Source organism: Balaenoptera borealis, assembly GCF_965194805.1.
Source record: "Balaenoptera borealis genome assembly, chromosome: 10".
Classification (NCBI taxonomy): domain Eukaryota; kingdom Metazoa; phylum Chordata; class Mammalia; order Artiodactyla; family Balaenopteridae; genus Balaenoptera; species Balaenoptera borealis.
This window is the reverse complement of record NC_138874.1, coordinates 93,838,836-93,851,602: the sequence shown is the minus strand read 5'-3', so window position 1 is coordinate 93,851,602 and position 12,767 is coordinate 93,838,836. Positions and strand designations below refer to the sequence as shown.

The following is a 12,767-nucleotide window of genomic DNA, read 5'->3' as shown; positions in this document are numbered from 1 at the left end:
CCATGAAGTAATTTTTTAATATCTGCTACATTTTAAAAAAGAGGATAGAATTATCTCTGCATTCCAAGTGTTTTCTAAGAAAAGCATTCAGCTTCAAATATTCTGTATTCTGTATGCAGAATCATATTACATGAATATCGGAATGTACTTTTTCTTTAAGACTCAAGGACAAAAGAAAGTTGCTAGCATGATGGAAAGTAAAGAAATCCACAAAGGAATATTTCAGATCGAGTGGGAACATAAGAAAATGGAGATGGAAATGGAAGATCTAAATCAGAAGGCTTGGGATATTCAGATGCTGTTTTTTTCAAGAGATCGTCAAAAGGTAAGTTCTCCCTGCCCCCCACGATATAATTTTAATTTCATTCATTAATTTATTCATTCAATCAACCAGTATTTAATAAGAAGCCTCTGTGACATCAAGCATGTTCTATGCCAGAAGTAGTTCATAATGTGACTATGAATTCTGTCTGTTTCTTCTGGTAGTTTACATTTGCTGCCTCTGGTTCTTTGTGACCCATTCAGTAGTATAGTTCTGTCTTGCAGTTCACCAAGAATTTCCTAATTGTCAAATCTAGTGGTCCCTTTCCCAGTCATAACCATCCCTGTAGCATTTGTCCATCTTCTTTTTTTTTTTTGGCCGCGTGGCATGTGAGATCTTAGTTCCCTGACCAGGGATCGAACCTGCAGTGGAAGCACGGAGTGTTAACCACTGGACCGCCAGGGAAGTCCATCCATCTCCATTCTTAATTGCCCATTGTTTTGGCTTTAATCATCCCTGTTTTCTCCTGTATTTCTTCCGACATGTCAGACCACTCTGCCTCTTTTCCCCATTTCTCTTTTGTTTCTCTTAAGTATAGCTATTTTTAAGATTCTGCCCTTAGCTCTGTGTTTCTTTCCATGCCCTCTCCTTTGATGATTTCTCTTTTTCTGCCTTTCATGATCACTGCTAAAAGACTCATCCAAGCTTTCTGGATTCCAATTAAATTCGAATTCCAATCTAAGCTCTCTGAACCTGACCTTTCTCAAGCTCTATTTCTGTATTTCCCACCTCCCAACAGCTCCTCTTCTTATTTTGCTTATTTCTGTTCTTTCAGCCATTCACTCAGGGTTAAAGTTGTTGTCCTCTTTGATTCCTCTCTTTCCCTTGTCTTCCAAGTCTTGACTAGTTTATCCATTTACTCCCTCATTCTCTATGCCCACTGCCTTTACCTTGCTTCAGTCCTTCCTTTTCAATGGTTTAGAGTATTTTATAGTAATCTCCTAACTAGTCTCTTGACCTTGCGTTTTTCTCTTTCTAATTATACTGTATACTGCTGTCACATTCCTCTTCAGGTCTAATAACATTACTACTCTGCTCAAATATTTTAAAGTTCCTCTTCTTACCTGGCACATGAATTCTCAAATCCTTAAGTGGCGTTCGGTGTCCTTCAAACTATCTTTTGAAATTCATTCCCACTGTTCCTCTTACGCATCAGTATTCTCAAACCAAACTGATTTTATTTTCTAGGATTCTACCTCTGTGCCTTTGCTTATACTGGCTCTTCTACCTGCAATATTTTTCCGCATTTTTTTTTCACATCCCTAATCTATCTATTTTTCAAGGTCTGGTTTAAATGCCACCTCATCCATAAAGCCTTTTGATTTCCCCAGTTCAGAGAAACAATAGCCCAACTCAAACCACCTTTTAATTTGCATGTCACCTTACATACATTCTGGCAACTAATCATACTACATGTTCTCTTTTTCTTGAAGGCTCTGTCATGTTATCTATCTTTGTTATCTCCCTCAGTATCTTTAACTGGGACATTGTTAATATGAGACTTAATGAGACACTCTCAAATGAGGCACAATAAATATTTGGTGAGTTGAATAAGTGAATGAATGAATGAGAAAATAAACTCTAGGCATTTGTAACTATTAGTATATAGATGAATGTATCAATAGCCAAGTATAAGTAAATAGCATGACACTAAAGTCAAATCAATCCTAACTTGGATAGATAATTTTTATGAGAAACAGTAACTTTCAAAACTAAGATAATCTTTATAAAATTATCTACTGAAAGAAATAGAGAAAAATATCCTTACATACATTGTGGGTTTTTTTTTTCCTCTTAAAGTACCTAAATGAACCAAACTATGAGACTCTGATTGCCATTCAGATTGGAATAATGGAGCAAACCATTGCTGTTTTAGATAAGGTAGGTCTCAAGGATACTAATCATTATAATTCCAGTAGTTGTGAATGATTTGAACAAAGTAATAGTTTGCAAATCATGAATTCAATAGAACCTACCAAAATCTTGGTCATTTATACTGATATTCAGGATGTAATTAGAGGTCTCTAAATAGTGTCTTTGCAACTGTAACCAATGTGGTAGCCTGAAGCACTTCTTTTTTTTTAATTTTTATTTTATATTGGAGTATAGTTGATGAACAGTGTTGTGTTAGTTTCAGGTGTACAGCAAAGTGATTCAGTTATACACATACATGTATCTATTCTTTTTCAAGTTCTTTTCCCATTTAGGTTATTGCAGAATACTGAGCAGAGTTCCCTGTGCTATACAGTAGGTCCTTGTTGCTTATCTATCTTAAATATAGCAGTGTGTATATGTCAATCCCAACCTCCCAATCTATCCCTCTCTCCCTTCCCCCAGTAACCATAAGTTTGTTCTCTAAGTCTGTGAGTCTGTTTCTGTTTTGTAAATAAGTTCATTTGTATCATTTTTTTAAGATTCCACCTATAAGCGATATCATATTATATTTATCTTTCTCTGTCTGACTTACTTCACTTAGTATGATAATCTCCAGGTCCATCCATGTTGCTGCAAATGGCATTATTTCATTCTTTTTAATGGCTGAGTAATATTCCATTGTATGTATGTACCCCATCTTCTTCATCCATTCATCTGTCAGTCATTTAGGTTGTGAAGCACTTCTTTTAACATTTGAATTAACCCCTTGGGAGATATCAGAGTGTAGGTAAATTTCCTGTTTCACATTAGGTTATGATTTATGTAGTAGAAGTGCTGATAGTCTTTCCTTTGCATTGTAAAGGCTTTGTTTTACCCTAATTGCCTAACAATGCTCAGTTTTGAGTGTTGAACATATATGGAACAAAGTAATCTCAAGGCTATGTGTTTTTAAAATCTTCTCTCATTTCTAAGAACATACAAATTTTTTTCTAAAATGTGTATTAACATACCATTCTATCTTTCAACAAATAATTTAAGTACCTACTATGTGCAGGCATTATGCTAGGTACTAGGGATATGATGGTAAGATGTCTTAATGATGACAATGTATTTAAATTTTAAGAATAATGTCTTTATAAAATATATTTTTTTCAAAATTATTTCTGTGGGGTGTCATGGGAACAAAAATTTCAGACCCACAAAAAGAATGTGGAAAACTGCAAAAAGCTGCTTAAAAAACTGAGAAGGTGCAGCAATCAAAAAGATGTAGCAAATTATAACCTAAGCTGCAATTTACGAGAAGAACTGGTGGCTGTCTCAGAGAGAAAAGACATCTGTAATGCAGTGGGTAAGATTTTTTTCTTCAATCAACTGTCAGTTTCTTTAAAAGTGATCATAATTCCTAAAATCTGTACAGTGGTTATAAAGCTACCAGTATTTGTTCCATATGTTTAATTGATTCTGAGTGCTGTTTCTGTATTTAAAAGTATAGATAATAATCCAAATAATTCCTTCTTCTTCATTCCTGGGATAGGGTCTACACTGACTTGTGAAAAGATTGCCAAAGAACGATATGAAAACATGATGCAACACCAAAAATTAACAAAAATTTCAAAAGAACAAGCTGAGCAGATTTCAATACTACAGGCTGAAGTTGAAAGATTAAGGATGAAAACATTTCCTGCTCTCGTTCAAATGTAAAAATGCTGGTGGGAAACATAAGACCAAATCAGTCATTTTAAAAATAATTTCATTTGGTTAAAATGATTTCTGTTTCTCTTATATAAGGAAATTTAAGTAGAGTCTCCTTTTAGTGGCATATTTTTAATAGCAAATTGTTTGATTTTAGCCTTAGTCGTTGTAAAAATGTTTGTCCTGCATGAATAAATGTCTAAAATAACATGAATGACTTTTATTCAAGAATGAACAAGATTTTAACTCAGAATATATTCAAGATCTATTTTATTAAGTCTTAATTTGATCAAAAATTATTTTCACAGTAGTAGTATAGAAAGTCTTAAAGACAAAATATTATTTTTAGCCACTACTGGTATTTCTAATTTTATAAAATTACCAGGAATGTTATGAGATTATGAATGATTTTTATCTTTTATACTTTTCTATATTTCCCATTTTCTTCAGTAAGCATTTCTCTATCATCAGAAAAAAAATTAATAGAATGTTTAAGATTATTCCCTGTCCTACCAATGGGAACAAGGTGAATTGTTTACTTTTACCAAGCCCTAAATCATTTGTAAATTACAACATATTTTCTTCTACATAAATGTTCTACATAAACATGACATAATCATCTATACTTCATATTTATTGCAACAGAACTTAATTTTGTGCCCCACACGATTGAGTTTAGTAAACAGAAAAAAGCATTTTCTCATTTTGTGATATTGTGATTTATAATAAGAAATATATATATTTGGTCTTCGACACCATTCCTGGCACAGAGATCCTAAAACCCTTGGAATTTCCTGAGTGATGAGAGAGGTACAGGTGTCTTGTTATGTTAATGAGGTGACTTTGGGATTGCACCTAAGGATGGGGGCTGTTTGCCAGGAGAACCAACCCTGTGTCCCAACCTCCCATCCACCCCCCACCCTTACCCACCCCCACCCCCCCACCCCCACCTCTAGGAAGGGTAAAGGGGCTGGAAGTTGAATTGATCACCAATGACCAATGATTTAATCAATCGTGCCTATGTAATGAGGTCTCCATAAAAGCCCAGAAGGACAAGGTTTGGAGAGTGTGCCCAGAGAGAGCAAGCAAGCTCTGAGCTTTTCACCATAACTTGCCTTATGCATCTCTTCCATCCTGAGGTTCCTGAGTTAGATCCTTTTATAATAAAATGGTAATCTGATAAATAAAATGTTTCTCTGAGTTCTGTGAGCCACTCTAGCAAATTAACTGAACCCAAGGAAGGAGGGAATCTTGGGAACCTCTGATTTATTGCCAGCCGGTCAGAAGCACAGGTAACAATCTGTGTTTTCAAATGGCATCTGAAGTGGAGGGTGGTCTTGTGGGACTGAGCCCTTAACTCGTAGAATCTGATGCTATCTCCAGATAGATGTGTCAGAATTGAGTTGAATTGTAGGACATCCAGATGGTGTTTTGAGAATTGCTTGGTGTGGAGAAACACAGACACACACAAAAGAATTTGGTGATCAGAATTCTTACATTTCCATGAAATAGTTTATCACTTTATTCATGTAGATGATGATAAATAAGTAATGAGAAGATTAACTGTTCAGAAAATTGCTTTGCCTTTCCATAGCCTATGGACTGGTGCATTTCAAGGTAATACCATTGGGATCATTAACCACAATCTCCAAAGGGTGTCAATGTCTCAATGTTCTGCAATTTGTGAATTAAATATTAAGTTTAATTCGTAACACCATATCCAATGTACACTGGTGTAGGTAAAGCAAGAGAGCAATTATAAAACATTCTGTTTAGAAAAAAAAAATTAGAAGTTTTAAAACCTTCTATTTAGAAATTGCCAGGATAGTACCATAATTGATCACCTGTATAGTGATCAGTGGTGAGAATGGTAAGGAAAATAGAACCAACATCATTTTGACAACTCCCCCCCTTAGACCTAGAATGATTCCTGAAGTAGTCGATTTGGCTGATTAAGCAGGGTAGTGCCTATTGGTAATATTTCCATGTCACCTAAATTAGCTGCTGGAGCCTCCATTTGCTACTAAGGCAAGGCCACAAATTTCACTGGACAGTGCTCTGTGGATTCCCGGGTCTTAACAGCCTGTGTCGTTTCTGTTTCTTAGTGTCTACCCTGAGTGATTCTGGCAATGCTCCTTGCTTGAATGCCTCAGCTTTGAGGCATAAATAGAGTGGAGGTTAGCAAGAGCCTCTTGCCCCCAAGCTGTATTCTAGTAGCAGCACTTTCAACAAGAGGCATCTTCTGCTTTGGGGGTATTGGCAGGTGCTTTGGAAGGGCACATGGGTCATGGAACGCAGTCCTCTCTCTTGATATGTTCATGGTACTGATTCCTCTCAGCTTCTGCTGAACTAAGAGCAATTATATTTGTATTTTTATAGCCCTTTAAAATATTATCTATATTATCAAGTAGTAATATATATAATTAATTGGGTCAAACATAACACGGTTATGAGCTCTGTTGCTGGGTTGCTTGGGTTCAAATTCTGACTGTCACTAAATAACTACTTAATCTTAAAATTTCCTCATCTTTAAAATTGGGATGTTGATAATTGTAAAACTCAAATGAGTTAACATACTTTTAAAACTGGCACAAAGCAAGTGCTAAGTGTTAGCTTTCATTTTAATGAATAAAAATAATTCTTATTCAGTAGTTCTTAATAAATATATCCTATTAAATGGAGGTGAAATTCAATAGAAATTATTAAAAAGGGGACTGCTTCATGGGCATCCCTAGGCCCCAAACTCTCCCATAAGCCCCATCCATACTCCATGACCCACCTCCTCTTGTAGAAGTGCCCACTGAGCTGTTGGAGCCCTCAGCACCTAGCCAATGCCTTAGAAATCCCCATTGCTATACCACCAACTGCTCCCCAACTCTCCCAAAACCAGAGTCCCACTGATGCTGTAGTTCCCCCAAATGGACATGTAAGGGTGACTCCAGGGGATGTGCTAGTCAGCAGTGGGCAGCTGCAGTCAAATGCTGGCACCATCACCAGGGAAACTACTTCTCCTGCCACATTTAGGACCTCTGGCTGAGCAGCAAGAAGCAATGGAGGCTGGTCAGCACAGCTTCCCAGGGATGCCCATCTGGGAATCCCAGAGCCAGGGAAGGCCCATGTGAGGGCTGGGCCAGTCCTCTTGTGTTCACAGAAGCCAATGACAATGGCAGTGTCTAGAAGGCAAGAATTAGGGCCGGGGTCAGGGGTAGGTTACTGGCACGGGCATTAACAATTAGAATGCATGCAAGATCAGGGTCTTGATATGCCAACATTAATAGTCTGTTGGATCACGGGGAAGGAATGGGCTGAAAGTAAGGAGCAGTTGGGCGTGGAGGGGGGAAGCTTAGGGTAGTGGCTGTTTACCAAGTAGTAGGGAAGTACTTTTTTTTTAAGATTGGGGGAAAAAAAAAACACAACTAAGTAAAGCTGTCTCAGCCCTTAAAAGGACCCAAGAGACTGGAAACCAGAACCAAGAAGCCACTGACCCAAAAAGTTCTGTCATCTCTGCCTTTCTCTGTAAGGGCACACTTAAGCACACCAGCTTTTCTGCTTTCAAGTTCACATACAACAGCTCCAGCTACAAAAAGAGAGGGGCTTTCTTTTCTTGAGCTCAATTTCGAATTCTCAAGGACTGGGATGCTTGGGTCATACGTCCGTCTATGGCCAGGATGACAGATAACGTACAACGTGGCAGCCAGAACCCCAACCCAGTGAAGGTGGGTTTCTGGCTGAGGAGTCACTGTTAATGGAGTAGATACGCTAGCTTTTACCTATTTCACAGATAAAACTAGAAAGGTAGATGAATGTAAAAGGCCCTGTATGCTGTGATGCCTTGAAGTGGGCGATGAGGACATGTGGTTTTATGGGAAACAGATGATCACTTCACTAACTGAGATGAGGAATACACGTAACAAATTTGAAGAGACAGGAACTAATGTAATTTTGAACATACAAGTTTAATTACCTGCTAGACCATCCAGATGGAAATATGTGGTAAATGGGTGGAAACAAAGGAGAAGCATAAACTTAGGAGAGGCAGGCATTTTCAGACAAGTTTAGGTTTAGACATTCACTAGATGGACTGTTTCTTAACATTTAAAATAAAACTTTTACCACAATAAATAAAACAATGTATTAAAACTCACTTCCACAGTTGTCCAAATTATTTTTTTAATCATGACTTAATTTTTAAAATTGTTTTCACCTTTCTTTAACTGTCAAGTTTTCTTTGGCAAATTTATTCAAAACACTAAATTTTCATTTTAGAACCTAGTTTATACTTATATAACAGAGGCCCTAAATTGATCCAGGTTCACCAGGATACCTTTCTCTAAGCCCTAATGGTTTACATCTTCCCTGTAAAATGTATAAATATCTTTTAATTACATTGTCATCCACAAAGACATTCTGGAGAAAAAAATTATAAATTAAACACCTATAAATTCTTCTTCATTTCTGTTATAGTGTAGCAATTTATCATCTAACCCATAGTGGTCTATCAGCTGAGTAAGGCTTAGTTTCTTGTTCTCAGACATAGCTGACTGCAGCTCATAAAGCAACAGCTGGCTACAGCTTCTCCACTTCTTTATTAACATCTGTAACTGAGACAGGTCATTCTGAAACAGAAAAAAAAAAAAAAAAGACACAAATGTATGTCAATAACTAGATAGTCATCCTAACTTACTTAATGAAAGTTGTCAAATCAGTCGATGAGTAGTAGGTTTAAAGGGTAACACATTTGGACATGAATGGGACTTCTACCCAGGAAAAAAGTAGGATGGTTTTAAGTAACTATCACTCAAATTGAGTTCTATGGCTGTTTTGTTTGGTAGAAGCTCTGGGCTATCCTTACCCTCAGGGAAAAATCGAATCATTAAATAGGGCAAAACTATGTAAAGAAGCAACAATATGGGTTAAAAAAAAAAATCTACTTTTTCTACCACAGCTGTACTTTAAAAAATGATATTCAAATTAATATTTTTCCATGTCACTATCTCATGAAACTCAAGTAGTTATATTTAGAGAAGTCCTAAAAATTCAAGAGAGCAAATAAGATACAGTATTCCATCATCTATTACACATTGCTGCAGAAGAAGGAGCAATTGCAATATACATGAATGATCCAGGTAAGTAAGGGTCATCTTCTTCCAAGTGCCCAAATTCTATTTTCTTCAACCTTATCTGGGTTGAAATCTAAAACCTAATATATATTTGTTGTTTTCTTAAAGAAAATGCTCGGAACATTTTAATAATTTGTTACAAATAATTGAATAACAAAAGATCATTACTAAAAATACTTCTCATTGTACTCTGTGGCCCATTTTTAGCTTTTTTTCTCATTCACTGTCGCTGTTGCTTCTGTTCTCATTGCCACTTGCAGCTAACATTTGAAGCGTCTAATACTGCTGTGGGCTGGAAACTAGAGAGAAAGCTTCAACTGCATATTAAATAAGGGCTGGGACTTTTAAAAGTTACACCTGGTGTTTAGAGGCCTCTACTGCTCTACTCTAAATCTATGACATATTTGAGTTAAAGTTTTTGGAAGCCAGGTTTCTGGATACTTGGCTTATTTCTTATTATGCTAAAATAAACTTTTCTTTTTGAAATACTTTCCTACCATTTATCTAAAAATAAAAAAAATTAGGCAATGGTTCTGAAATTCTTCTCACCTTTGATCTATACATTTTGACTAGTTTTAGCCTCCGAAGAAGGTCTTCTTTCTCCTGAATCTGCTTCACCAATTTTGCTTTTTCTTTGTTTAATCCATGTTTGGGAAGATTCTCATTCATAAAGTCATTCCGGAGATCACTGCATGACTCAGAATCAAGTGATTTAGATGCACATGCATTGATATTCTTGAAGGTATTTTTCAAATATGTACTTTCTTCAAATTCACTGTCTGTGTGTTTAAAATTTTCTTGAAATTCCAAACAGTTTTCTTCTGTTGATGGTGCTGGTTTCTCTGAAAAGGTCTGATCATTTTCTTCACTCTCTACTTTAAGTCGTTTTACCACACCGTAACAGGAATTGAATGAAAATCTAGTTTTCCTTAATCGTTCCCTAAGGGTTGCACTCATAGGCTGAAAAAGGCATCAAACGTTAATCATGTTAAGAAAAACATTCTTGATATGAATAAATCTACTAGAAATCAAGACCTTACGTTTCTATGGCAGACACCACTTTATGACTTTCTGTCTCCATATATCTAAAGTAACCATCACAAAATATCTTTAATTCCTGTAAGCTCCACTAAGTTTTAATCCCTTTTTATATTAGCAGAGCCGGCACCCTTCTAAAACGGTGCTGAAACACTTATCTCAGTAATCACAAACATTTGTTCAGCAATTGTCCCAAGCCTGACATGGTTAGGTGCTTCAGAGTTACAAATTAAGGAAACGACCTAGATCTTTCCCCCAAAGACCTTCATGATGTCAGATTCAAACTTCCTGTTTGGAATGCTGTAATAACTTGAACTGAAACTAAATGGAAATAATTGGGTCAAGATGAAAATTTGAGGGGAAGGTCCAATACATTATCTAAGGGGAAAGACCTAAAATTATGTTAAGAAAATTTTTACTTACTAATTTACACATTACGTTAACTGACAATGTTCAGTAGACTTGAAACCACCATTGCCACAATACTTAGAAATACAGAATAGATCCACTGAAAGAACTAAGATTTTCATACTTGTTTTCCTGAACTGCTTGTACGGGGAGATGGTGTATTGGCCCCAGCCTGTGGAGTGCTAGGTAACGCCACAGCTGAGTCTGATGGACTTTCCATCTTGAAATCTTGCTTTACTTCTAAAAAACAAAAAATAATCACAAAACGGAAATCAAATTAACCCACACCTCTATATATTCCTCAATTTTTATAAAAGAATTTTTTATTGTTTTACATAACATCATCAAGTAAGCCAGCCAGCTTCCTTCTTTCACTTAGTTGTGATTCATTCTTGCTTTTTTTTTTTTTTTGCAGTTTTTCATTTACTTTCCTAAATCGGATTGTGTTGGTCATTATGGTGACTACTAGTTTTTTTCAGGACAAGTTAACTAGCTAGCATCTCATATGAACAACTCCACATTTGTTTTTATTGATGGATAAAATCTGATAAAATCCTCAAAATCTGCCATATTGGGGGGGGGGGTTGGATAACAACTTTGGATAGTCAGGAATTCTTTAATTTCATTACGCCAGCTTCACGATGAAAAGAAATGTAACTGAAATCCTGACTCAAAAAAACATAATCAGACCTGTCACGCTACCCTAAATCCTAAAGGCTGTGTGCCTAAAACTAATGACACTCCAGGCCTGAGGAATAAGGAGCCCAAGCACAGATAAACTTACTCCTGTCTGCATCGTTTTCGATTAAGCAGCGAAGAGACCCTGAAAAGGAGAGACCGAAGTTTGCTTCTCAAACAAAGGCCATCAACTTTACCGGGAAAAATACCACAGGGAGTCCTCCCTCCCCTCCCGCCACTACAGCAAGCACACGCGAGCCCTCGAGAGACCCCAGGCCTGAGGTGGAGCTGAGAGGTTCCCTGACCGCGGAAAGGGAGCGCTACTCGACTCCCCACCCAATCCCCGAAGAAGTCCAGTTCTCAGACGCCCACTCCACGCCCAGCACGCTACCTCCCTCCGCCATCCCCGGAGAGCGCAGAGAACTAACCCAGCTGCTGCCGGCAACCGGGAGTCTCAGAGGCGGGGCCGCGCGGGAGGCGGAAGAGACGCGCGATTGGCCAGTTTGACTGACGCGCGCAGCTCCACTTAGCCCTGCGCCCGGAGAGGCGGGACTGCGCGCGCGCGGCCGTGAGCCTCCGCGAGGGGGCGGGGCGAGGCCGCGCGGGAGGGGCCGAAAAGCGTGATTGGCCAGGTTGACAGAGGCGCGCTGCTCTGCTCCGCCCAGCGCCCGAGAGCTGGGGGACTAGGCGCGCGCGGCCGCAAGCTTTAGCAGCAGCCGGGCGCTTTCCGGAATGAGCTTAAAACAGTAACCGATCACTGGAGGGGCGCGCCTTTTTTTTTTTTTTTAATTGATGACTTTATTGCTCTATTTTTAAATTTATTTATTTATTTATTTATTTTTGGCTGTGTTGGGTCTTCGTTTCTGTGCGAGGGCTTTCTCTAGTTGCGGCAAGCGGGCGCCACTCTTCATCGCGGTGCGCGGGCCTCTCACTATCGCGGCCTCTCTTGTTGCGGAGCACAGGCTCCAGACGCGCAGGCTCAGTAGTTGTGGCGCACGGGCTTAGTTGCTCCGCGGCATGTGGGATTTTCCCAGACCAGGGCTCGAACCCGTGTCCCCTGCATTGGCAGGCAGATTCTCAACCACTGCGCCACCAGGGAAGCCCGGGGCGCGCTTTTATTCACGGCTTCCCCTCCCTCCTCTCTCCTTGCATCGCCTTCCCTTCCTGCTTCCTTGTTTTTGTGTGTTTGTGAAGGACGCCTGAGAATGCCCCTCCCGTTCTCCTGGCTCCCGTCAGTCCCTTCTCCGCGCTCCCCCCAGCAAAGGCCTTTCCTCAGACTCCCCGGGACCCAGAGCCGCGGGGCGGGCTGTGTGTTAAATTTACAGCTTGTAAACTCCAAAGGCAGAGATCACGAAAGAGCAGCGCGGGGTTCAATGGCCTGTTGACAGTCAAACACGTTAGCAGTCTCTCTGAGAGCCCCGGCGCTCGCAGTTGAGCTCTTTTGTAGCCTTCGCTGCCGCAAACTCTGCGGTCCCGCCACGGGTTTTCTGCCGGATCTACCTCAAAAGTTAGATTTCTTAGCTTGGCTTCGAATCTTGTCAAATCTGAGAGAAAATGTAGCCCAAGGAAATCTGTTGTGGTGCAACACAGGAAGCAGAACAATCACTTAATAAGATTGGGTTGGTCCAGAATTG

The 12,767-nt window shown here is 38.9% G+C and overlaps 2 protein-coding genes across 18 annotated transcripts in view; one reads left to right on the top strand and one right to left on the bottom strand.

Moving 5' to 3' along the window:
• The window catches only part of CFAP43 (cilia and flagella associated protein 43), a 116,471-nt gene extending 108,744 nt beyond the window's left edge, over positions 1–7,727 (top strand). For 10 of the 12 annotated variants that reach the window (XM_082408220.1, XM_082408226.1, XM_082408227.1 and 7 more), the window contains 4 exons: positions 161–325; positions 2,123–2,203; positions 3,392–3,545; positions 3,732–7,727. In XM_082408220.1, coding sequence (XP_082264346.1) covers positions 161–325; positions 2,123–2,203; positions 3,392–3,545; positions 3,732–3,898 — 567 coding nt within the window. In that variant the 3' untranslated portion in view covers positions 3,899–7,727. The other 2 variants (XM_082408229.1, XR_014249242.1) reach the window with 2 other exon arrangements.
• Positions 7,728–7,826: 99 nt separating this feature from the next.
• On the bottom strand, positions 7,827–11,659 carry SFR1 (SWI5 dependent homologous recombination repair protein 1). 6 transcript variants are annotated; one of them, XM_082408488.1, is made up of 5 exons: positions 11,562–11,635; positions 11,240–11,278; positions 10,580–10,695; positions 9,559–9,969; positions 7,827–8,505 (listed from the first exon to the last, which is right to left on the bottom strand). In XM_082408488.1, the coding sequence occupies exons 3-5, from the start codon at positions 10,673–10,675 to the stop codon at positions 8,317–8,319; spliced, it is 696 nt and encodes a 231-aa protein (XP_082264614.1). In that variant the 5' UTR covers positions 10,676–10,695; positions 11,240–11,278; positions 11,562–11,635; the 3' UTR covers positions 7,827–8,316. The 6 variants fall into 6 exon arrangements, with proteins under 6 accessions (XP_082264614.1, XP_082264612.1, XP_082264615.1 ...); XM_082408486.1 differs by having other exon boundaries at positions 11,525–11,568; XM_082408489.1 differs by lacking the exon at positions 11,562–11,635 and adding an exon at positions 11,470–11,539.
• Between the last annotated feature and the right edge of the window lie 1,108 nt (positions 11,660–12,767).